Genomic DNA, 24235 nt, shown 5'->3' on the forward strand with positions numbered 1-24235 from the left:
GCAATTTTGCTGGCTAGAGTACATGAGGATTGAAACTAAAGCCATTTCATGTGCTACCTAATCAAACACATCCCTAAACTAAAATGGACGCCTCGAGGATAACGCCTTTGGAACCGAATCATGAAACCACGCCAGTATGTTCACCTTTCTTCTAAGCTTCGTCCAGGTACAAGGCAGTACCCTTCAAATTGATCAAACCATCCTTCGTAGACTGAGCCTGAATCTGCTGTGTCTGTTCCATAGCCTGGCGATCTGCCACGGCACCACGCTCCCGCACTCCATCGATTTCCATAGGATCATCATCTCGAGCCGGATGGAGATATTCATAGAGCTGATCCGTACCCGTGACGACACACTGCACCAGCGTCTCAACCGCCTTACCAGTAAGCGCACCGGCACGGCCCATAAGCTCAGTCTCTACCTCAGCGCGCCGGCGCTTTGCAGCTTCATCTTGTTCTTTCTGCTCAACAGCCAGCTTGCGTTTCCGCTCCTCAACCCTTTTCTGGTGTTCCTCCTTGGTAGCGAGGTATTTCAGTGAATGACCGAGCTTCTGCTTTGAGGGCGGGATGAAGTCCACCGGCGGCGCGGAGAAGAAGAGCACGCGGCCGTGATCATCGCAGTGGAATTGGTCGCGGATGTCTTCTGGGATAGCGGCGTTGGCTGCATCGCTCAAATGAAAGACTTCCACTGGCCGCGGTGCGTTGGGGTTGTACACGGCTGGCGGGGCCTGCATCCGATTTTGGGGGTAACCGGAGTAGGGAGTTTGCTGGGCCGCAGAGTATGCCTGGGCCGGTGGTGAGGGCTGGTATGCGCCTGCTGATGTTTGCGGGGTGGAAGCGAGCTGGCTTGCGCGGCGCTGAAGAGATGCTGTAAAGGCTTGGGATGGGGTCATTTGGTGAAAGCCTGGTGGGCGGATGGGGGCGGGAGTAGTGTGGATAATGATTGGGGGTGCTGCTGGGGTAAGGACTCCTGGGCTTATGGCTGTTCCGGAAAGTGATTGGCTCAGTGATTGACGGGGTACTACAGACTGGGGCAAAGATGGAGGAGGCGGGGATGGGGTTGGCTCGGGTGGTGGGGATTCCTTATGTTGTCAGCTTTCTAGGAACATTTTCCATGTTTAAGGGAAAAGACTTACATTCTCATCTCGTGGACGGCGGTGAACAGCGCCGGCAACAGGAGGTGCATTGTCGGCTCCCCAGGTCGGCCGAGGGAGGTCATCAGTCTCCTTGGAATCCTCTTTCAGATGATGCTTGATCGGACTAGGAATTTTCTTGATCTTGCGAGGCACATCGAAGAGATCCATCTCGTAGTCTTTCTCTCGCACTTCATCTGGCAGACAGCTGGCCCATGTCTTGATCTTGTTCAACTTGTGTTTCTCCTCATTGTACCGAGCCTCGCAAACGTAGATTTCTTTATCCGGTGCGAGATCCCTTGGACGACCGCGGCTGTAGCGGGTGAAGAACATGACGAAGCAGCGATCCACAATCTCATCAATCCGGTGGTCTCGGTATTGCCCAGTCTTCACAACTTCATTCGGGTAGAAGTGCTTCTCGAAGTGATGCACCGTCTGCTCAGGGCGATAGTACCAACATGCGTTGATCCATTTCTCTCCATCAGAGTCCTGCCAGGTCCGGTAGATCTGTGCAACGATGGGCTTGCTCACATCATTTTGGTTTTGGATATGAACCCAGTCGCCAACCTTCCATAGTTCACCGCGGTGGAGAATACCATCAGGGAGTGGGAAACGTCCGTCTTCCATCAAGAACTCGCTATCAGGCTTCTTCTTTTCTTGCTCGGCCAACTTGCGTGACTCGGTTTGCAGGTCAACCGCATCCTTGAAGATCTGACTGTCGGACTGATTGTAAGCCTTGGCATTTTCGAACATGAGATCAAGATCGCGCATGAAATGGTCGACGGAGTTGTACTTCTTGCGCTTGGACTTGCGCTTGATGATGTCGATGGCGATGGGTTCCTTGGTCTCCAAGTAGTAGTCCGGATAAGCGGCTTTGTCGGGAAGGCGTTCAAAGTGTGTGATCTTCAGGTGGCCACCGGCGCCCTTGAACTTCCGAATTCCCTTCAGGATTGTCTTGATACGGATTTCCATCGGAGTGTCGACGCGGGGAGGACGGCCTCGTTTCTTGCGAAGGTCGGGTTCGTGCTTTTGAGTCAATCCACGCTTGAAGCCGGGCTTAGGACCGGGCTTCTTTCTTCGTCGGCCCTCATCCTCGGAGTCTTCATCCTCATCTTCTTCTTCCTCCTCCTCTTCCTCATCATCATCAGGGAGTGGATCGGCCTCTGGTATCTCTCCAAGATCAGGTAGCTCTGCTTCATCAGCCGGGATCAGGCCTTGGGCGGCCAGCTTTCTGAACTCGGAGGTAAAAACTTCCTGGAAATTGTCAGTTGAATGTAAAGAGTGGCCGAGTTTACTCAAACCTACTTTGACGACCAGCGCATCTTCATAGGCCTGTGATTTAGGTCTGTTGTATGTTTGCGCATTATGCGGGATCTAGATCGTTAGCTTGTTCCCAAACCTGGAGGGGCGCAACCACTCACCAACGCGCAATCGCGGACAAATTCAGAAAAGTGCTTGTACTCCCGTTTGTTGATACGCGCTTTCAAAATACTCAGAGCCATCGGCTCCTTGATGATATCGTAATAGTCGGGAACATAGCGCTTGTTGACACTGCGATGGAATAGTCGCGACGGGTCATGACCACTGCGCAAGATAAGAATTAGCCAGCGACCACTATGTATCTCAGGGTCGATCGCACTCTTCTTCTCGGTAGTCATAAATTGCCATGACCACGTCCATCATCAGTTTCCATGTTTCGCGGGTGATCGCACCGTCATTCTCGATGGAGTTGACGGGTTGTTCACGCGGGGGTTGCGATAGCTCTTTCTCGGACTCCATGTCGTTGGCGACAAGCGCATTTCCACGCAGGGGTAAAGTTGGCCTTTCAGATCAAATATTTCGAAGCAAGCAAGCCAGAATCCAGGTAAGACGATTGGGAAACCCTGGAGAGGTCGGAGAATGTTTTGTAAACGTGTGAAGCCATTTGCTGACTCAGCGACCATTTGACGTTACGGTAATTTGATGAAATTTCATGACACTTCAGATGGCCTCACATTCAGCACATCTGTCCATTCAATCCTATGATTTCCGTTTACGTCTTATTAATTGATGTCTGTCATATATCTGCCTACTGTGGTCGGGGGGTTAAAGTTGTCACTCAGGATGTACTTGAAACTAACATCGCTGTTCAGCAATGGTTGCTATGATTGGCTTGGTACCTGGGTAGGTCTCACCCTGTTTGTAGTGGTGTTTGTGACTTCAAAGTTGTGTCTGAAGAAATTAGAACTAATTCATATATCAGTCCTAATTCTTCCCAGAGCGTCCAAAAGGGATCTTATAATCTTAGGCTTGCATCACAGACTGCCTGAGGTGTACCCAGGCATGCCAAGGTATACTCCACACGGCAAGTCGTCATATCTTCCTATCACTGGAACTTCCAAGATTCTTAAGATTGTCCTCCTCACGGTTCCCTAAGCCCTCTGCCTCTTTGAAAATTTACCACAATGAGAATTCGAGTCCGTGGGCCTTCAGGCCAGTCGACTATCACCTTGGACGACACCGCAACCATTAAAGATCTCCAAATCCAAATGGCGGAGAAGACCGGCCTTGCTACCTTTGACATCAAATATGGATACCCTCCCAAACCACTCGAGCTTCACAGCTTCCAGCAAGACCAAAGGATATTGGAAACTGGGATAAATCTAAATGGAGAGTCCCTCATCGTCGCACAGAAAGAGGGGACCACCCGGGGCGTCAGCGACTATACGTCAACAGCCTGTACAGCGCCATCCCAACCAGCACGGCCAGCACAGCCATCAAGGTCACAAATACCGCAGGGAAACACCGCCGAAGACCCGCCAGAAATTGCCTCCCCAGAACATGCCGGAACGTTCGTTCTCCGGGTGATGCCCGACGACAACTCCTGTCTTTTCCGAGCAGTGGGCGCTGCAGTCATGGGCGATATGGACACGATGGTTGAGCTACGATCTATCATTGCAGGAGTCATTCAATCGAATCCGTTGGAATATACAGCGGCTATTTTGGGCAAAAAACCGGATGAATACTGTACCTGGATCCAGAACGAGGACTCCTGGGGTGGCGCTATCGAGCTCAAGATTCTTAGCGAATACTTCAACATCGAGATCTGTTCCATCGACGTACAGACTCTCCACATTTTTCAGTTTAATGAGGGAGCACCGACGCGATGTATTGTGGTGTACTCGGGGATTCACTACGATGTTCTTGCGTTGTCCCCCTCTCGCCCGCCCTACACGCGAGCCAACCCACTGCCACATGATGACACAAAGATCTTTGAGGCTGTTGATCCGGTTGTTTTACACAAGGCTAAAGAATTGTGCCGAGTGTTGCAAGGAAAGCACTATTACACGGATACTTCTGGGTTTACTGTTCGCTGTAACACCTGCGGAGGCACATTCACTGGAGAGAGAGGCGCTACGAAGCATGCCGCGGAGACCGGGCATTACGAATTTGGAGAAGCGAGTCAACTAGTTGTACGTTAGTATTAGATGTAGATTAGATAAGCATACTGTGGGACTGAAGTCATGTGAAGGCTGCTTCATTGCCATGAATAAAGTGGTATGCAGTGTGCAGCATAAATAGATCTCACATATCGTACGAATAATCATGGGTTTTATAGCATGGCGACCTCGTCTGCATCATCTTCCTCCTCCTCTCCCGATTCAGCGCTTTCTTCTGGGTTACCTCCCCATTCCACATCATGGTGCACGGGATCAGTAAAGAATTCATGCTGCAGGGCGTCCGCGGCACTAAGGCGCTTAGACGGGTCCAATTCCATCAGTCCAGACAAGAGGCGTGTTGCTTGCTGCTCGCTTTCCGTCAAATCTTCCACGCAGCTGGACCATTTCACCAGCTTCTCCCAGCTGTAGCCTTTCTCGCCGATGGTTGGGATGTTTGTTTCGAAAATCTGACCATGCATAGCCGCGGCAGTCTTCATGCGTTTGGTGCCGAAAATGCTCGACATCTCGATCATCGCATCGATGTCGTCGGCAGAGTTGAAAAAGGGGAACCGGCGTCCCAGCAAAGTTAAAAGGATAACACCCACTGACCACATGTCAATTTTTGTGGTTTGTGAGGTGCATTTGAGCAGCACTTCTGGGGCTCGGAAGCCTCGAGTTCCAGCGCGGTTCGCTCGTCGTGATGGCCGGGAATCATTCTTGGGGTAGCCGGCTGAATATCCCGTGGATGGGGGGTTTTTGGAGTAGTAGCTTGAAAGGATCCGGCTTCGCCGGACATAGCTCTGGTGTGTACATAGACATGGGCTGGTGTATTCTGAGCCTTGGCGCTGTTGTGATAGTCAGCAAGTGTACCAACACATGGCGACTGTAAATTATACCTCTGCAAGCCCAAAGTCAACCAGGACACCTTCTTTCAGGTCTGGATTGTAGAGGAAGTTGCTAAATGATATTAGCCGGACCCAGGCCACTGAAAATGACACACTTACGTCGGTTTGATATCACGGTGAAGGATATCATGTTCATGTACCGAGTTCAAGGCGGTCATAAGGGATCTTAGATAGTGGCGCATATCTGCAACCATGAATGTGCGATATTGAATGCGAAAGTCGGTATGGGGGAAATATGGCAACACAGCGACCACTTGGTCCTGGTATCGGAAGGCAGTAATCAATGGGCAGACAGACCCGCATCCTCGGAGATCGTGCAGCAGTTCTAACTCGTTCTGAATTCGCAGCGGGCTACTGGTGACATAGATCTTCTTCAATGCGACAAATTTCGTTTTCTTCCGTCCGGTTGGTTCGCCTTCAACTCGCCGTCGTTTGGATGGAGGCTCCGCATAGTTGCCTTGGGCTGGTGTTGAGATATCCCAGTCGTTTTGGTGTGCATCGTAATACAGGTCCTCCGCTTTGTAGACCGTGGAGAATGTACCTATTAGGACATGTCAGCAAAGAAGCCAACCAACAACGGTTGAACCAGCCGGACCTTCTCCAATCCTATTCACTAGACGAAATCGATCCGAGATACCTGGAAATGTGTTTTCCAGCTTTCTCATATCCTCTCTGACTGATTCTTCCACGTCTTCCTCATAGTCACTCTCCTGATGCGCGTCGCTCTGTGAGACTGGTTCATCGTCTTGTCCTAACGAGTATTTGTGCTCTTGGAAGGAGTTGCTGCGCTTGAGCTCAAATACGCCCGGGGCAGCGCGGAGGCCTGACATGGTGGCACGGAAGACAATTATCTATCAATTGAATTTTGGTGAAGATGACGTGGAAAAGTAAAGTCGTAAGATCGTGTCGCGTGTAAGTCAAGGTCAAATGCTAATGTTTATCGCAATTGCCAGAATAACCTTGAAATGCAAGCATTACCAGGCGGTGACAAATTCTGACAAAACGATCGCTTAGTAAATCAATTAAATACAAGGCGGTCTGACAGACCTGGAGGGGTTAGCAGGACTAGCGGTAAAATACAACTGCGTGGTTACATAATTTTGGCCAAAAAGGGCAAAAGCCAAACAGAGCTTATCAACAAATCGGCTTTCCTCCCCGCTTTCACTTTTCTCTTTTTGAACACGTGCGGCAATGGAAGACAGAATACAATTCAACATAAATGAATCGCTCAAGTACTACTTGAGCGATCCTGCTTCGATCCCGACTCCTGATGCGGACCCGGAACTGCTGGATTGTGAATCGGATCCTGACCAACTTTCGCCAGCGCTGATTGACAGCATTTTGAACCCGATCGTGGATGTCGTGGCGGAGAACCCCGAAGGATTAACACGAGCATCTTTTTTTGATTCCCTACAATTTTTACTAAAGTGCGCCCCGGCCCCTTCCCAACTTGCCCATGGAGGCTGGTGCCCAACTGGACTCGAATCTGACGATCCTTTTCACTCTTGCAGACACGCGACCCTTCTTCCTGCAAAGTACTTGAGCAAACTTTTGGATTTGGTTGTTTCTGGTCTTTCTGTTGAAGCAGATGTCATCCATGGTGACCTTGAATCCGACGAACAGGATGCTATTCAACACCACAAGCAGCTTCTGGAGATGTACGGGTTCCTTCTCCAGTGGGCCTTGTCTGCCGTAGAGGTCAAGGCTGCAGAGAAGCCCACAGAAGTAGCACCCGTGCGACGAGGAGGACCCAAATCCAAGAAATCCGCCAACAGTAGCCAGTGGGATTGGACACCACAGATCCAAATATCCATGGAGACTATGTGCAAGGTGATGAAGCTCAAGTTAGGACGCATTTTTTTGACCACTTCGGACCGTGACACCTTTGTTACGCTATTCACACGCACAATTTACCTGGTTCTCGAAAGCGAGCAGCGGGTGAAGAGTATGGCCATTCGAATGCATGCTTTCAAGGTTCTTTGCATCGCAGTAAAACATCATGGCCAGGCCTTTGGTAGGTGCCCTGATGCTTGTTATGGTTGAGCGATAATTGATTTCAGCATAGGAGCTCAAACTTCGATTGTGCAGAGCTTGACTTATTTTGAGCATCTTTCCGAACCCATGGCCGAATTCCTTCACATTCTGGCAGAACAATACGACTATCCACAGCTGTCCGACGAGATCCTGAAGTGAGATAATTTAGCAAACTGGCCGGGTAGTTGCTAACTTTAGATTTAGGGAGCTTGGAAACAAGGAGTTCAATTCTAATGATACGAGAGGCCCCAAGTCTGTTTCGACGTTTATTATCAAACTGTCCGAGCTTGCACCTAGATTGATCATTAAGCAGATGACCCTTCTGGCCAAACAGCTAGATAGCGACGTGCGTCACACTTTCAGTTTTCTCGAAGCTTCACTAACAAGTGCAGGCATATACTCTCCGCTGCGCAGTGATCGAGGTCTGCGGAAACCTCATTTCTGACCTCAGCCGACAGGAAGAACGCAGTGATAATTATAAGACTCAGATCAACGCCTTTTTCGACGTCCTAGAAGAGAGATTCCTTGATATCAACCCTTACTGCCGCTGTCGCGCGATCCAGGTATTCATGCGAATCTGTGATCTGGAGCAAAAGTTCCCGAAGAGGCGACAAGCTGCAGCGGAACTCGCTGCCAGAAGCTTGGAAGATAAGAGCAGTAATGTGCGACGCAACGCGATTAAACTGCTTTCCAAGCTCGTTTCCACACACCCTTTCAGTGTTATGCATGGTGGGCTCCTCTCATACAAGGAGTGGACAGAGAGACTGGATGCGGTTGACGAAGAGCTAAATTCCCTGCGTCCTCCCGAAACGCCCGGTTTTGAGGGAGGCGACTTGACTCAGGTTGACCCTGAATTGTTGGATGATGCTACACAGATTCCGGATGAGTCTCCATCGAAAGCGCCCCGGGTGAGTGATGAAGAGAAGGCTATAGCTGTGCAGAAAGCCGCAGAGCAGGCGGCCACCTCTGAATTGATGACACGTCTCCAACTGACGAGGAAGTATTACAACGAGGCCATCCGGTTCATTGAAGTGCTTCACTCCGGATCCACCATCGTCACACAGTTGCTTTCATCTCGGAATAAAAGTGAGGTCATTGAAGCCATGGATTTCTTTGTTGTTCTCGATGCGTACAAAATTGAGACTGCCCGGAGTGGAATTCGCCGTATGCTGCGCCTGATTTGGACCAAGGGCAACAGTGACGAAGGAAAGGGCGTACAGACCCATCTCATTGATTGTTACAAGGGCCTTTTCTTCGATGCCCCGGGCTCTTTTACGCCCAACGATGCTGCAAACTACATCGCCCGCAACATGATTAGCTTGACATTTGGCGCAACTCCTGCAGAACTGACCTGCCTGGAGCAGTTGCTCAGCACAATGATGAAGGCTGGAAACGTATCCGATGCAGTGATTGCCAAGCTATGGCAAGTTTACAGCGTCCAGAAGAAGGAAATCTCACGAACTCAGCGCAGGGGCTCGATCATTGTACTTGGAATGCTTGCCCTGGCAGATCCAGAGGTTGTGGTGAAAGAGATAGAGGCTATGCTACGCATAGGTCTGGGTGGCCTAGGAAGGGCTGACCTAGTGCTTGCCAAGTACACTTGTATTGCTTTGCGGCGTATGATTCCCGGACGTCAAGCCAAATCAAAGGAGGTTGTTGGCATTCCTAAACTCGCCAGTGACCATTCTGTTTTGGTCAAGCTGATGGCTATGCTTGAGATCGAGACAGCCAGCAAGGAATGGTATGGAGTGGCAGAGCACGCGCTCAACGCCATTTACACTTTATCCAAGCATCCCGACGTTCTTTGCTCTGCTATCCTCCGACGAAAGACGAGATTCGTCTTTGCGCCGCACCTTCAAAAACGCCCACCTTCCTCACGTGCCTCTGCCAACGGAGAAGAGGAGCAACATCGACCTGGGACTGCTTCAACCGACGACCAGGAATCCAAGCCCAAGCCAGCATCTGCCGCACTCTCCCAGCTGCTGTATGTTGTTGGCCACGTTGCGATCAAACAGATTGTGCACCTGGAGCTGTGTGAGCTCGACTTCAAACGCCGCAAAGTCGAACAAGAGAAGACCAAAGCAGCCACTGCTCCTCAGAAGGAAGACAATTCTGAAGAAGACGAACTTGATCTCATTGGCGGAACAACAGAAGACGACTTCCAGGATGCCATGGCCCATATCCGAGAACGCGAGCTACTCTATGGAGAGACCTCCCTCTTGGCCAAATTTGGGCCTCTAGTGGTGGAAATTTTGGCCAACAACAATTCTTACCCGGATCGTGATCTGCAGGCCTCTGCAACCCTTTGCCTTGCCAAACTTATGTGCGTGTCTGCCGAGTACTGCGAGAAGAACCTGCCACTCCTTATCACTATAATGGAGCGGTCCGAAGATCCTATCGTCCGTAGCAATGCTGTGATTGCACTGGGAGACATGGCCGTTTGCTTCAATCACCTCATCGATGAGAACACCGACTTCCTCTACCGCCGATTGAATGATGACGATGACTCTGTCAAGCGCACCTGTCTCATGACCCTTACCTTCCTCATTTTAGCAGGCCAAGTCAAGGTGAAGGGACAATTGGGCGAGATGGCGAAATGTCTGGAGGATGATGACAAGAAGATCGCTGATCTGGCTCGCATGTTCTTCACAGAATTGGCAACCAAGGACAATGCAGTGTACAACCACTTTGTTGACATCTTCGGCCTGTTGAGTGCAGAGCGCAACCTGGATGAAGCGTCTCTCCGCCGTATCGTCAAGTTCTTGATCGGTTTTGTTGAGAAGGTATGTATTCTTCTCTCTTTTAAGTCCCTGATGATCTATACTGATATTGGCCCAGGAAAAACACGCTCGCCAGCTGGCCGACAAGCTAGCGGCTCGACTTCCTCGCTGCGAAACGGAGCGACAGTGGAACGATGTTGCGTATGCCTTATCTCTTCTACCGCATAAGAACGAAGAGATTACCAAGACCGTCAGTACAGGGTTCAAGGTCGTCAGCGCCGCAGCCTAAAGCTGATAATGGATTATGTGTTGATGTACTTGATGATTGGAGTCTGGCGGCGTTAGTCTTTTGGACAAAGGGTTGTAATTCTTCTTTTCAGTAGGATTAATCGTTCTATTGAACCTATGTGTGATGAAATCTTCTGTTCATTTTTGTAACCACCATCATGGGATGGCATTACAGCTATTCACATAACAGGTTTCTAGAGAATAGTGTCGATGTAAGTGAGAATAAAAGTATACCCCAAAAGGAGATCAAAATGGAGGGGAGTAGGAAAAAAACAGAGAGACGCCAAGTTCAATATTTGTATGGTCGCATGCCAGATACGCCAAAGTTGCTTATACTGTCAAGGGAAAAGACATTTATATCTATGCGCCCTGTACTGTACTTTCTGTCAAAGCGAATTTGCCCGTGCGAATTCCCTCCAGAGCATTTTGTCCCTCCTCTGTGAGCTCGGGCTTACCCAGCGGCGTGACTGCGCCAGTGAAGAACCGGGGGCTCCACTCCGTACCCTTTTCAATGCGCTCCGCAGCCCGCTGCCGTTGCCGTTCCTCAATATCCTGCTTGAGCTTGGTAGCCTGGTTGAACTGCTTGCCAACAATGGCGTCTGTGACACCCGACCAGAACTTCAATGACTCGTTGGACAACTGTTGTTCGGATGGAGGCAGGTCCTTTGTGATGGGGTAAAGTGGGGTGATGTCGATGAGTAGACGGGGCTCCTTGGTGCCCGCCGGAGTGAAGTAGATCTTTCCATGCCAGGAGCCGGTGATGCGAGCGACAACGTCGCTCTCTGGCACATCTTTCAATCGATTGATCGTATCCTTGTCCGATTCATAACGGAAGATCACGCCCTCGAGCTTATTCTGTGACCGGCCAATCCAGCCCTCTTCCATGTACTGTAGGATGGCCTTCAGACCCGTTTTGGGGCAGGTGACGTAGCATGTGTCCGCGACTGTTACTGCAAGCGCTCCACGCAGTATTCCTCCCAGGTGGGCGTTTGGATGGGTCAGCTGATATTCCTCGTTGTCTCTCTTTTCGATATTCACAAAGATTCCAAGGTTGTGCTGGCCGGGGCTCACACGGATACTGGTGCCGGTGAACTTGGCGCTGATCTGGTCAAATCCGCGCGCTGAGACACCTCGCTCGCGGCAGTCGATGTAGAACGCTGATACTGGGGGATGGTGGGAGGTCTGTTCTGTGAGATAGCATACTTTGACTTTCTCGTCGCCGTCGGTTACGGTGGAGGAGCCATTCGAGCTTGCTTTGATGCCGGGAAGATTTCCTTCTTCGGGGATGTTGTCACTAACGTCCCAGCTGCACTAAAAGATGTTAGCAATGAATCGTTATGGATGAAATGCCGAAGACACTACTACTCACTCGGAAGAATTCACCCAGCGTTGAGTTGTATGGTTTGCACGGTTTCCCCTTGACATATTTCTGCAGCAAGATCAGTAAGTGTTCAAGTGAATCTGAGCAACCGAACCATACCAGATCCTTGGTAAACCAGAACCGCAACACTTCCAACATTCGACCTAGCTCATCATCCGACTTGCCGATGCTGTAGCTCTTGAGTCAGCATACAAGCTTCCACCAAATATGGGCACATTTGCTGACCTCGCAAAGGTCTCCGGTCGATCTAGGTAATGCCAATATTCTTAATCGCCACCCATAGTCAGCATCAACCCCGCACAACGTAACACGAACATTGGCCTACCCAAGTTTGGTCGAGGCTCCAGCAGTTGCGCCGGCAGTGAAAAACGAACCGAAGCGATATCTGCCACACCGACAAACCTATTTCCCAGTCATATTAGTGTTTGGTGTGTAGTTATGTGTATTGCGCAGCGCAGGCGGTGCTGGGGGGGGGGGGGGGGGGGGGGACAAGGAAATGTTGCATACTTTCGAAGGATGGAGAGAAAAGTCTTCAGTTTGGAGGAGTCATCTGGTGCCTTTTCAGGCACTGCAGTGGCAGACATGATGTGTGTTCAAGCGAGGATTTGCAAAGAAGGAGACAGAGAAAAAAGAGAGGGAGCTAGGCGTTCAGTATGATGGAAAGATAAATTGGAGAGAGGTTGTTGAGGGGGTTAAGTGTCTCTCGGGCCTGGCTCTATACAGAAACAATGATAATACTATCAAGTTTCGCACGAAGAGAGTCCCACGCCAAAATCACAGAACATCCGAAAAGGAGGTTAGAAAGAGAAGCTCAACAACATTCGAGGCGGTGACGTTTGAACTATTTTTTGCCCGGTGGGGTACCTCAGGTGTTAATTTTCCAAGGGCTTTTACATTCTGAACGTGGTTACATTCTTTTCAATCTTGTTGTTCTTATTTCATTCTTATACATATAGTTACTTTTGATAGAGTGCATATCTTGAGAATGGTGGCTGACTGTCTATTCAACGCCTTGTGTCATATAGAGAGAAAAGGGGAAAGAATAATCTACAAAAAGGAGGTCATGTCACTACGTCACTAGCTTGATAAGCATTGGAAATGACAATTTAAAATTAAACGTGTGAAGAGAACTGCAAAAGGAGATTTAACCCTGATTGAAGCGTCAAACGATCATCCAATCAGTAGGCCACGAGGCCAGACAACTCCTGCAATTGTTGCTTCTGTGCCAAGCGTCGAAGCCAAGTCCGTACTGCGGGCCCATAGTCAAATCGCCGTCCGGCTGCGTACTCGTCATCCGACCGGTGGGACTGCTGCTCTTCACGAATGCGTGCGCGAAGTCCTTGTTGATTCCTACATATCGTCTGCTGGTACTCCTGTAGCTTCTTCTCAGAGCACGTCTGGTAATCATCAAGTGTTTCCTGGGGGATCGCCGCTGCATCGATCGCTTCCCGTGTCAGAGATAGGGAAGCGTCAGGACCAAGTACAGTTTCATCCAAAACAAGCGTATCTGACGATTGGCAGAGGGATGTGACACGCTGGTTGAGAATTTCCAACTTTCTCACGTTGACAGCCAAGTCGTTGATGAGATCAGGCAGAGGGTCCCGCACGAGCCCTAAAATTGAGAATTCAATTTCCTCTTCTTCGTATGCAGCCATTCGGTCCAGAAGGTTGGGCTTGATCAGTTCCAGCCAGTCGTCTTCAGAACATTCCCCTGCTGGAGTTAGCAGGGCCCATCTCAGCATGCTTGTTGTGGTGCAGACATACCAAGTGCTCGTGGCTGTCGCTCCAGGCCATCAAACTTCCATAGCTGGCCCATCACAGGCATAAATGCAATGAAGTGAAAGGTGGCGTCCGATTCCTCAAAAGCTTTGCCCTTGGGCCCTTTTTTCCTTGTGGTAGCTTCGGTCTTGAGCTGCAGATCTGAGTTAAGGATGTCCATTTTTCTAAGATTGGGTCAGTATCTAGGGGGTAAAGAACAGTCAAATAGCATACCGTGCATATGAGTTGTGTATCCTTTTGACAAACTCAAAGTTGTTGATTGCATCCCCACGAAGGGCTGGGGTGAAAGGCATGGTGAATTTCTTGAAGGATCGTAGATTCTCTCCCAGATCAATGTCGGGGATGTTGTTGACAATGTTTAATAGTGCTACGCTGGCACAAGCATTGTTAGCGGTCTACATATTTGATCAGCAATGAAAGATTCGTCTAAAGAATAGAAGACCGACCTGGTTTGCGAACCACAGCCCGTCAGGGCAAGTCGCTTCCTGCTTTCCACCGTTATCTTCACGCCAGCGGAAGAGGAATATCAAGCCGTAAACAGGATTACTGCTCATGGTCAGCTGTCAGGCCTGTATATTAGAGCACAGTGAGGGGCCGCGAGCAACATACTTGAGGAGCGCCATCATTTCCTCGTCGAGAGAAACGACTTCTTGGATCATTATACCCTTGACCCCAAATTCACGTAGCATCACATTGAATAAGGCCTAACCCCTCCTAAGCGAAAAGCTGCTAATGCCATAGCCAGGTAGACATACCGGTTCTGATTCGATTTCGCAAAATCCATTCCAGCTGTCTTTTTCCAGGCGGGACGCAGGCTGGCAAATATCGTCACTGAGATCTTCTGGATCCGTCAGGCGGCGTCTTTTGATTCGAGAACCCATCTTGAATTTTGCTCTAAAAGTAGAGGTAGGCTGAACAGCTGTAGAGCTCTAGGATAAGATTGAAATGAGAAGCTATGATTAAAGCAGTGCTGAGACGATTATAGGTTTGCTCTTCTCTGCTGGAGGAGAACAAAGATAAAGACTCCCAGATATTGAAAAATATGATATCGTTAAAGAAACAGATAGATAATAGACGTAGCCAATAGAGACACAACAGTCAAGACAATAGAGAAGCGGTTAGGTTATATGTCTTTTGGGTGGACCGAGCTTCTCCCGACGCGCTTCCCGCGTCTCCAACTTTTTTTGTCTCTTTCTTTTCTATCTGCTATAGGCGCGAATTGCCACTGGACAGCTTCATACAGCTTCATTCAACTTCATTTAAACTCTGTTATAGCTTTAGAAGGGCCAACTTTGTGCTCTAACTACATCCCTTCCATCTTTCGCCAGCTCCGGGCAACCACAGCATGCCATGAACGGCACTCCCCTCCTCCCATCTGCCTTCCCGCAGACGCCAAAAACAATCCCTGGAACTGGAAGGAGAAAGCTTTTCGAGACTCCTTCGCGACCACAGCCACGAGAGCCTCGGGCCGATCGAACGCCACTCAGATCAGCATCCAAATCGGCCTCGAAGGCCTCGAGACTACCACCCCCGAATGCGAACACTGATGTGCCACTGATCCCCACCAATGTGATCGATGCTCCCTCCCAACGACTCTATGTTGTTGCCATATATTTTGCCTTAAATGCGTGGAGAATTTACGAGTCTTTGACCGCATCAGATGACCTGGATTCAACTTGGCTATTGTTGAAATGGGCCACGATCGATGGAATCTTCTTGGTCGGACTGCAGGCTCTGCGCATACCTTGGCTGGAGTGGGCATTCCCGACGACGCTCACTCTATTTCTGCTTCACGCCGTGGGAAATGTATTTTTGATGTTCCGCATCCCAGTAAGTTTTCTCTCTCTCTCTGTGTTTCTAAGACCGCTGATTGGCCCTCGCTAATGGCTGCAGATTCCTTGGACCGCATGGATTACTGGACTTGTAAAGGTGGCATATGATCGTGAATTATCAGTTTCTGAGCGCAGGGTTAAGCCCGGCGATATTATCCACAATGCGTCGTTGATTTTGGGAAGGCAAATTGTGCACATTCTGCCTGAGGGGTAAGTCTAACTGGTTCAAAATTACCTACCTAAGATCACGCTGACTTTAATTATAGATCTGCCATCCTCAATCCGGACCGGAACTCACTTTGCCTCGATTCTCTGCAATCCACAATCGACCTGCCCATCCGCGTCAACCAGACCGACCCGGTCCTGATCGAATTGTTGCGTCTGGATATTAACACAGGCGAAAATGAAACCATCACTATCCCGGTAAAGCAGCTGAAGACTCTCAAAAAGCAGGCGGAAAAGAAGCATGTTCCAGGTCAACTCCATCGGGACTTACTCTTACCTGTTCGCAAGACTGGTGTCTATCGTCTTCAACGGGTGGTGGACGAGTCTCAGCTTGACGTTCACACGCGAACATTTGATGCACTGGTGGTCTCTTGCCCGCGAGCCTTGATCAAAAACTCACACATCGACAAGTGCAAAGGAGAATTGTCCGACTTCAAACTGGAAGTGGAAGGCACGCCTCCGTTGAAGATCAAATACAGTCGCCAGGTCAACAATCTTGATCGTGGATTCTCGGTCCTTAATATCCAACCCGATCATCTACGCTCTCCGCTGCTCAATGGAAGAACTACTGCTGCTCTGTACAGCATCAACCAGCCCGACGTTTCGTGGGCGCAGAGCCAAAAGATTGAGGTTCCATTGAACGAATCACTGAATGACGGCGGAGAATGGTTCTATACCATCGAAGAGGTCCATGATGCTATTGGAAATGTAGCCAACTATTCTACCATCTTTGATGAAGGAGACCGGCCTTCCATAAAATCGCAATCCCAGTGGTACCAGTTCTCTGTTCACGAGCGCCCGCAGTTGTCACTGCAAAATTGCAATTCTCAGAATCCGCTGCAAGTGGCCAAGGGAGACAGCACGAGGTTCCCCCTTAGCTTTCATCCTGATGGGAACGCATATGCTAGTGACGGTCCCTTTTCGGTCGGTTACTCGTACACAAGCAACACCCAAGAAGCAGCAGCACATGAACACACCGCCGAACTCAAGCATATGAATCAGACTTTGGACATCAAAGAGTCTGGTTTGTATGCCTTGACATCAGTCTCTACGAAGTTTTGCCCAGGAGATATCCTCGAGCCTTCATCTTGCTATTTGTATAACCCGCCTGAGCCAGAATTGACCGTCAAGGCTGAAAAGATATTTGACCGCTGTGCCAACAACGCCATTGGGTTACTCGTGGATTTGGATCTCACGGGATCGCCTCCATTCTCTCTCCGATACAGCATTGAGAGCTCCAAGGGCGTTGTTTCCAAAGTACAAGCCATCGATGGAATGCGCACCCAGCTTGATTTCACCCCGTCGGAAGCTGGCTCATACACCTACCGTTTTATAGACATTGAGGATGCCGTCTACTCGCCGCGGTCTCTCAAGATACCGGTGCTTGAACAAGATGTGAAACCGCCAGCTTCGGCTCAGTTCTTATCAAAAAAAATGAGAACCGCCTGTTTCGGTGAAGCGGTTTCTGTGGAGGTGTCTTTCCTTGGAGAGGCTCCATGGGTCTTGCAATATGAGATCGTCCACAATGGGAAGAGAATTAGGAAGACACTGGAATCCGATGCCAATACAGCAACTATCACCACTGACAAACTGATTAGTGGTGGTGACTACACCGTATCTCTGACCAGCGTCAAGGATAAGTCTGGTTGCAAACGAACTCTCAAAGACAGCATCAATATTGGAGCCCGGTCACAGCCTCCGCACGTCTCTTTCGGTCAGATTGACAAGAAGAGAAGTGTCTTGGCTTTGCAGGGCTCCAAGATTGAGATTCCGTTGAGGCTGAGTGGCGAACGCCCCTGGACTGTCAAGTATAAGAATGTGGATGTGGACCCGGCGCCTGTTCAGAAAAACTTCTGGGACGAAAACAGCATCTTGACCGTCGACAAGCAGGGCCTTTATGAGATCAGTGAGGTTTTTGACGCCGGTTGTCCTGGAACCGTGGACCAGTTTGCAAATGAGTTTGAGGTCTCGTGGATTCCACGGCCTCAAATCACTGCCCTGGACGGCTCTCCCATCGGCTCCGTCAAGGAGTTTGCAAAGTCCGAGGTCTGTCAAGGCGACGATGATAGCCTCGAGGTTCGGCTGTCGGGCAATCCTCCATACAGTGTTCAATACGAGAAGCGACGCAAGGCGGACCGTGGAGGAATCTCTGCGGCGAAACCACGGGCTTTGAAATCCGCCCTTCATGTGACTTCGATGGAGATGGATACCTCCGAGGCTGGAGAATACAGCTACAAATTCACACAAGTTGGTGACAGTCTCTACGACCACGATCCCAAGAGCAAAGCTCTGGTTGTGACACAAAAGGTCAACCCGCTACCGTCTGCTAAATTCGACCAACCTGGCCATGTCTTTGGTTTCTGCAAGGAAGACATCAACGGCGAGGAATCCATCCCCATTACTTTAGAGGGTGTCCCACCGTTCTCCCTGGAGATCAACATCAAACACCACTCGAACGCCAAACCTGAGACTGTCACGATCTCCAAGATTACCTCCAATCGCCACAATTTGCTGATTCCTCGTCGCCATCTTGACTTGGGGCAACACCAAGTCAGCATCCACAAGGTTCGTGATTCTAGAGGATGTCAAAAGACCACTGATCTCGATGCCTCCTCGGTGCGGGTCGCCATTTCCGATGTTCCTACCATTGTTCCGCTCGAGTCCAAGGTGGACTACTGTGTGGGTGAACGGCTTTCATTCTCGCTGTCGGGCCATGCTCCATTTGACGTGTTCTACACCTTCGACGGCGCCAGGCGCAAGGCCACTAGTCAAACCACTAACTTCCGTCGTATTGCGGAGCTTCCCGGTCGGTTCACCATCAACGCTGTCAGTGACGGAGCCAGTGGGAAATGCAAGGCCCACAAAGACATCACCAAGATCATCCACGCCATGCCGAGTGTGCGGATCAGTAAGGGCAAAGAATCGGTGGTGGACATTCACGAGGGTGGAGAAGCCGAGCTTCACTTTGAGTTCTGGGGTACACCACCATTTGAATTCACGTACGTTGTTAACTTCTACCCCGGTTGTCTATACCACACAGTCTTGCTAATCCTTCACAGATACATCCGAAGCTCCAATGTTCGCAAGGGAAAGAAATCTGAGATCCTTGATATCAAGCACGACATCTCTTACGAAAACATCAAGACGATCAAGACCTCTGATGAAGGAACTTACGAGGTTATCGCGATCAAGGACAAGTACTGTTCATTCTCTTCCCAGACCCCATTGGGCAAATCGGACAGATAAAGCAGAGAAATCAAATGATGTGATGAATGGGGTGTAAAACTTGGTGTTTTTATGAATCTTGTTATTTACCTTTGCCTTTTGACCCTCTATCTGTTTTCCACTTTGTTGCATTGCCGCGGCGCTAGCACTTCAATTTCAGATATCTACATGCTTTCTGTTCAACCGAATTCAAATTCGTCTACAAAGACGGTCACATCTGGCTTTGTACCTGAGCTATGTTCGTGACCCCTTTGTCTACTTCGGCTTAACTATGGAGGGTACAAAAGTAAATACGCTTGGAACAAAAGCCAATCGACCCATTAAGCTATGCAAGCACTTCCCAATGAAGTCCAAGCTCTCTCTTCTGCTCAGAAAAAAAAATTCGCTTTTATTAAAGCGTGAGATAGAGGAAGATCTGCGGGAGCACTTGGTGATAGGGAGGTACAAAGTTAGGGCAAAGAACAAATCCAATACCTAAATGCAACAGTCTTGAATTCGTATTGCCACAACACATAAAATATCTATTTACAGCTCAACCTGTACAGCCACCATGCTCTCCGACATGAACCCAGTTACAAACAGCCAGGCAAGTTTCTCACCACCAACCTTGGGCTCAATGGGTACTAAAACAGCCGCACTCGCAGTCCGAATCCTGGACCCATCATCCTCAAACAGCAGCTTCTTCTCCCAGACACCAGTGCGCGAATTGAGAGCAGTGTGCCACACCTGGATAGGATCCAAGGCATCCGGATTTCTGGAATTTGCCGTTAAGCGAATAACCTGTGAGACGCCGGCGACAAGGAATCCACTCGCATCATGCGAGTCGGTGCGATATGGGTCGTGGTAGTAGGACGGGTTATCCGCGAGTGAATTAAAGGAGACCGAGGTATCGACAGAGATCGAATGGTTGGACTCGTGTTGGGTTGCAAGGAACATTTCACCACCCATGGCGCTGCAAATGATGATTTCCTTGTCGGTGCGACCATGACCGAGACCATTGTTGTTCCATAGACCCGTGAGCGCGACGGAGGCTTCGATGGGGGCATCTTTGCTTGCTAGATCGGCGATCTGCACATGGATGATATTGGACCACTTGGCCGAGCGCCAGAAATCTTCGATGAGCCGCATGGGACCTTCGCGGTAGAAGTGGTCATTGGTGACGTAGAAGGATATGGGACTGATCGCGTAGATGTCATTTGGGGTTTTAATGAGTGGGTGATTGATTGAGCGTACGTGTCTGATGGAATTGGAGTTCAGGATGTGGTGGAAGAGCTCGATCTGAGATCCAGCTTTGGGCTCGCCGGCTTCAGAGTATGCCGCATTTGGTAGGTGGTTGACAGCGTAGACATAGACAGCGTCTGCCTGCTCAAGATCCTCAATGACATCGATTCCATGTGTCGAGAAGGGACCTTGGAAGTTTTCGAATGCCAGACGGGTTGATTTCATAGTCTACCCCCGGAGATTAGGGGTTGGCAATTTGGTTTTCGATATGTGAACAAACTCACCTTGGGATCTACAACATGGATAGAACCCTGGGTTGTGCGTGGCAGCATGTGGCCTAATGGCGGGAACCAGCTAAATCGTGTGCTCTTGTCGTCCTCGCAGGCAGTGAAAAGCAGATTCGCGGGGAGATAGTGATGCACGTCCTCACAGTGGATGGTGTCTTCGATCTGGATTGGGCCTTGGCCTTCACCAAGCACCGTCGGATTGAGAGTAAGGAAGACTCCCGCAACCTGCACGAGATGGAGGATGGGACCAGCCAAAAAGGCGATCAGAGCGACAAGGCCAAGGCTGATTGTGGTGCCGAATCCCATTGTATTTAGTTGCGAATGAGGAATGAAACCAAAGATGAATTGAAAAAGTGAAATGGCCCCATTTTAATGAGCATATCCTAGCCCCTCACTTCGTTCAATTGAACGGGACATCTGTGCAGAGATCAGCATATTTTGTTGCTGTTTCTGATCTTACAGTCTTGCAAGTTGAACTCGTGAACTCGGGAGGTAATAGGCCAGAGATTCAAGCATAAATTTACGCTTGTATGGTCTCGGGATGTAGCCAAACAGAATGTTAGAACAAGAAGCAAAGTGCATTAAACTATCCTAGGCAAAAGAAGATGCAGCTCTTTTTTTTTCTGTTTTTGTATAGATAGCACTCTCATTAAGGTCTAGTCACTCCAAGAATGACTAGACCTCTGCGACAAAGTCCGAAAAAAAAAATAAATAAATAAGGCACTTGTGCAATTTCCCAAATCCCATGTCATGTCGTGATGGCTTTTCCCAAACAGTTTTCAGTTTGCGAACTGCTTGGCCTCAAGATATTCCTGATCACTGGCATCAAGAAAGTCATATTCTTCGTCAGTCAGGAGGCCAATGTCGGCGTCAGTAGAAGCATCGTCCAGAGTCAGGCTCTCAACGTCTTCGAGAACATCCACTTCCGAAGCAGTTGACAAGGTCGGTGCCTGTGGCGCAGGAGCCTCTGCTTGGTGAGTGCTTGACTCGGGAGATTCCTTCTCCAGCTTGGGGAAGATCATACCACTGACGGCAATTTCAGACACAGCGGGGTATGTGTCGCTGGTGTCGGATTCTTCGGTCTGCACCTCGACATCACACCACAGACGATGACCGATGGCCACGCCATTGGGGAGCTTCAGACGCCAGTAGGAGATAGCAGGGCCTAGGTGGTGAGGGGTGCGAAGGTTGACAGTAAAGTCAGCACTCTCGCCCAACTCCACAGGGGCGAGCAATTTATTGCTTTCCATGGCCGAGCGAATAGATTCGACGCTAGATGGGTGACAGACATCGACGTTGAACATCTTGTCTCCACCGACGAAGCGCACATCAGAGCCAACGGGCCAAGCTGAAGGACCAGGGTTGTAGAGAGTCCAGGTCTGGCGGAACGTAGTGTTTGGGGCAATTTTGGTACCGTCGGTGATAGTATCACGGATGAAGAATGCCTTGTAGTCCGACAAAACAGAGCTATCGGTCTCGGGAATGGGCTTGCTCATGAGAGGCCGAGGCTCAACCTTTTCCACAGGCTTGCTACTGGCATCCACCTCAGCAGGTTCCTGCTCCTCAAGCTCGGCCCGGTCAATGGGCCGAGTGATGGTATGATGCTGGTCACCCAGGGCAGCTGCTCCACTCAGGCCGTCGTCGCCCATGGTGCTTACAGACACATTGCGGACCGGAGTCTTGAACTTGACCAGCGGATGAGTGTGGTTGTGATGGTCGGTCGGAAGGGCCTCGCAGCTCGCACAGAAATCGGTGTCATCACAGACAGCGCACTTGTAGCGAACTCCTTTGATGTAACTCTTGGCAGGCTTGCTCTTGCACAGAGGACCATCGCAGAATATGCCATAGTGGATTTCCTGTTCCCGAGCAGGTTCGCCGATTGTATCATAAACCTGCACGAATCTATGACTCGGGTGGCTCTGAGGAGCAGTCAAGATGCAGTCGGGGCAGAAGTCCCAGTCGGGACAGGCCAAGCACTTGTGACGAACCCCAACGATTCGCTAGCAAAAATCAGCCGAGTGCTTCTGAAGTGGGTTGAATGAGTAAAAACCTTTTCACAGCCGTCACAGACAGCGGCGTGTCGGAACTGCCGACCGGGAAGGCAGCGAGAGGTGATGAGATTTTTCAAGCAGAAGTTCCGGTCAGATCCAAGATGGAAGGTGTGGCCAGGGTGGTGTCCATGTTTATTTCGGAGGAGGCAGCGAAGGCAAAGATCATAGTCCTCGCACTCATTGCAGCGAACGAGATTGCTTTCATCGGCCTCTGTGCATTGTCAGCAAAGAGAAGACAAAGATAAGAGAGAAAGGAAACTGGGAAAGAGAAAACTTACCACGACAGCATCCATTGCAAATCGGGTTGTCATCACCCTGAATAGCTGCATCCAAACAGGCCGTTGGGGCTACTGGCTCTGGCACCGACTCTAGGATTGACTCAGGGACCGACTCGGAGACGTGGACCACAGGCTTGGTGATCACCTCGCGCTGAATTTGAGTAGGCAGCACGGGGTTGAACCCCAGCGCTGATTGATTACAAGGGGCAATAGTCTCGGTTGTACTGTTTGTGACGACACCATCCTTGACAGTCCTCTTGATCAACCAATGACCTTCGCCTCGGCAAGATGCGCCGGCACCGACACACTGTAGGCACAGATCGTAGTCCCCGTTCTCGCAAATGCTGCAGTGATAATGCGCATTTGCAATAGAACGACCACAGTCATTGCAGTCAATGCAGAACATCCCGTTGGACGAGGAGTGAGAGATAACCGGGAACTGATGCTTTTCTTGGTCCATCTCGAAGGTGCGATAGCGAGTTTGACAGAGAGGCAACTCCTTTTTACCGGTGGGATGAGGAACTTGAACCGAATTAATGAGAGGGAGGGTATCGGGAGGTGCCAGAGGGCCCAAAACCGTTTCGAGATAACTGTGACGAATGTAGTTGGTTGACTCCATTGGCACGGTGGGTTCTGATAGTACTGGTGCTGGAGCAGATGTGTTTTGGGAAGTAAGGGTAGTAACCTTGATACGGAGCTTTGACTTGGCCTTGGCAGCCCGGTAAAGTTGTTTGTAGATTGCGGTATTGTCACAGTCTAAGCGAACGTAAGAACCAGCACTGTCGGAATAGCGTTCAAGGATGACGTTGACATCCGCCGGAATCCCGAGCAATTTCCTAAGCTAAACCAAACCCGTCAAATCAGCTTGCGAAAAAAAATGCGTAGTTTTGGGGGGGGGAAGTTGGAACAAAACATTTGGAAGATGGAAAAGTTGATCCGATGCTCGCTGGAGATAAGGAATGGAGTCGGACTACGGAGTACAGATCCGGAGCTTGAGCTTGAGTGGAGACTTACCATCTGGGGAAACACCTGGGCCTTCAGCTCCCTGAGAGGCATCTTGAAACGACGGTTACTGTCATTGTAAAGTACTTTGACAGTTATCAGATTCTCTGGACCCGAATGACATGTAGTTGCTGGGGTTGTCATCGTAGATGATGTGAAAGTCAAAGGGTGGATACACCTTTGAGATCAGGCACCAGTACTTAGATGATGGGTGAGAAAGGACAAAAAGGGCACTGAGTTACGAATAAGAACGAAATGCTCGAGAAAATGATGATGATTTTTATGATGAAGAGGGAAAGGAAAAGATGCAGGATATTCAAGGAAAACAAGAGGGGAGTTGTACAAGAAGCTGTCGAATTGAAGGGAAAAAGCGGAGAGAACGGTCAGCTGCTGCGAACTGACATGGAAGGCGGTGAGAGTTTTCTCTTAAAGTGCATTACATAACCACATGACGTG

General features: G+C 49.8%; 9 protein-coding genes across 9 annotated transcripts; 3 read left to right on the forward strand and 6 right to left on the reverse strand.

Annotated features, from left to right (window-relative positions):
- Positions 1 to 151: 151 nt before the first annotated feature.
- Pdw03_5438 (RSC complex subunit (RSC1), putative) lies at positions 152 to 2911 on the reverse strand (the record flags this gene model as incomplete). Its single annotated transcript, XM_014683389.1, has 5 exons — positions 152 to 1081; positions 1136 to 2386; positions 2438 to 2506; positions 2554 to 2716; positions 2772 to 2911. The coding sequence occupies 5 exons, from the start codon at positions 2909 to 2911 to the stop codon at positions 152 to 154; spliced, it is 2553 nt and encodes an 850-aa protein (XP_014538875.1).
- A 665-nt stretch (positions 2912 to 3576) lies between these two features.
- Positions 3577 to 4593, forward strand: Pdw03_5439 (OTU-like cysteine protease, putative; the record flags this gene model as incomplete). Its single annotated transcript, XM_014683388.1, has 1 exon — positions 3577 to 4593. The coding sequence occupies one exon, from the start codon at positions 3577 to 3579 to the stop codon at positions 4591 to 4593; it is 1017 nt and encodes a 338-aa protein (XP_014538874.1).
- Positions 4594 to 4724: 131 nt separating this feature from the next.
- Pdw03_5440 (Serine/threonine-protein kinase, Ulk1/Ulk2) lies at positions 4725 to 6286 on the reverse strand (the record flags this gene model as incomplete). The annotated part of the gene is made up of 4 exons (XM_066101059.1): positions 4725 to 5396; positions 5448 to 5508; positions 5556 to 5997; positions 6052 to 6286. 4 exons carry the CDS (start codon positions 6284 to 6286, stop codon positions 4725 to 4727), a joined length of 1410 nt encoding a protein of 469 aa, XP_065957999.1.
- A 361-nt stretch (positions 6287 to 6647) lies between these two features.
- On the forward strand, positions 6648 to 10499 carry Pdw03_5441 (Condensin complex subunit 1; the record flags this gene model as incomplete). The annotated part of the gene is made up of 6 exons (XM_066101060.1): positions 6648 to 6883; positions 6968 to 7470; positions 7522 to 7645; positions 7695 to 7836; positions 7883 to 10273; positions 10329 to 10499. The coding sequence occupies 6 exons, from the start codon at positions 6648 to 6650 to the stop codon at positions 10497 to 10499; spliced, it is 3567 nt and encodes a 1188-aa protein (XP_065958000.1).
- A 359-nt stretch (positions 10500 to 10858) lies between these two features.
- Positions 10859 to 12463, reverse strand: Pdw03_5442 (Oxysterol binding protein (Orp8), putative; the record flags this gene model as incomplete). Its single annotated transcript, XM_014683385.1, has 6 exons — positions 10859 to 11809; positions 11868 to 11927; positions 11979 to 12048; positions 12105 to 12144; positions 12205 to 12281; positions 12387 to 12463. 6 exons carry the CDS (start codon positions 12461 to 12463, stop codon positions 10859 to 10861), a joined length of 1275 nt encoding a protein of 424 aa, XP_014538871.1.
- Positions 12464 to 13057: 594 nt separating this feature from the next.
- Pdw03_5443 (Ubiquitin Carboxy-terminal hydrolase 37) lies at positions 13058 to 14539 on the reverse strand (the record flags this gene model as incomplete). The annotated part of the gene is made up of 6 exons (XM_066101061.1): positions 13058 to 13590; positions 13644 to 13822; positions 13872 to 14053; positions 14105 to 14204; positions 14268 to 14362; positions 14414 to 14539. The coding sequence occupies 6 exons, from the start codon at positions 14537 to 14539 to the stop codon at positions 13058 to 13060; spliced, it is 1215 nt and encodes a 404-aa protein (XP_065958001.1).
- Positions 14540 to 15008: 469 nt separating this feature from the next.
- Positions 15009 to 18961, forward strand: Pdw03_5444 (Nuclear envelope pore membrane protein, putative; the record flags this gene model as incomplete). The annotated part of the gene is made up of 4 exons (XM_014683383.1): positions 15009 to 15488; positions 15552 to 15700; positions 15757 to 18714; positions 18775 to 18961. 4 exons carry the CDS (start codon positions 15009 to 15011, stop codon positions 18959 to 18961), a joined length of 3774 nt encoding a protein of 1257 aa, XP_014538869.1.
- A 504-nt stretch (positions 18962 to 19465) lies between these two features.
- Pdw03_5445 (Serum paraoxonase/arylesterase family protein) lies at positions 19466 to 20754 on the reverse strand (the record flags this gene model as incomplete). Its single annotated transcript, XM_014683382.1, has 2 exons — positions 19466 to 20389; positions 20446 to 20754. 2 exons carry the CDS (start codon positions 20752 to 20754, stop codon positions 19466 to 19468), a joined length of 1233 nt encoding a protein of 410 aa, XP_014538868.1.
- A 473-nt stretch (positions 20755 to 21227) lies between these two features.
- Pdw03_5446 (Zinc finger, ZZ-type) lies at positions 21228 to 23923 on the reverse strand (the record flags this gene model as incomplete). Its single annotated transcript, XM_066101062.1, has 5 exons — positions 21228 to 21415; positions 21473 to 22448; positions 22499 to 22710; positions 22778 to 23618; positions 23792 to 23923. The coding sequence occupies 5 exons, from the start codon at positions 23921 to 23923 to the stop codon at positions 21228 to 21230; spliced, it is 2349 nt and encodes a 782-aa protein (XP_065958002.1).
- Positions 23924 to 24235: the final 312 nt, after the last annotated feature.

The sequence above is a fragment of the Penicillium digitatum genome, chromosome 6 (assembly GCF_016767815.1).
Source record: "Penicillium digitatum chromosome 6, complete sequence".
Taxonomy (NCBI): domain Eukaryota; kingdom Fungi; phylum Ascomycota; class Eurotiomycetes; order Eurotiales; family Aspergillaceae; genus Penicillium; species Penicillium digitatum.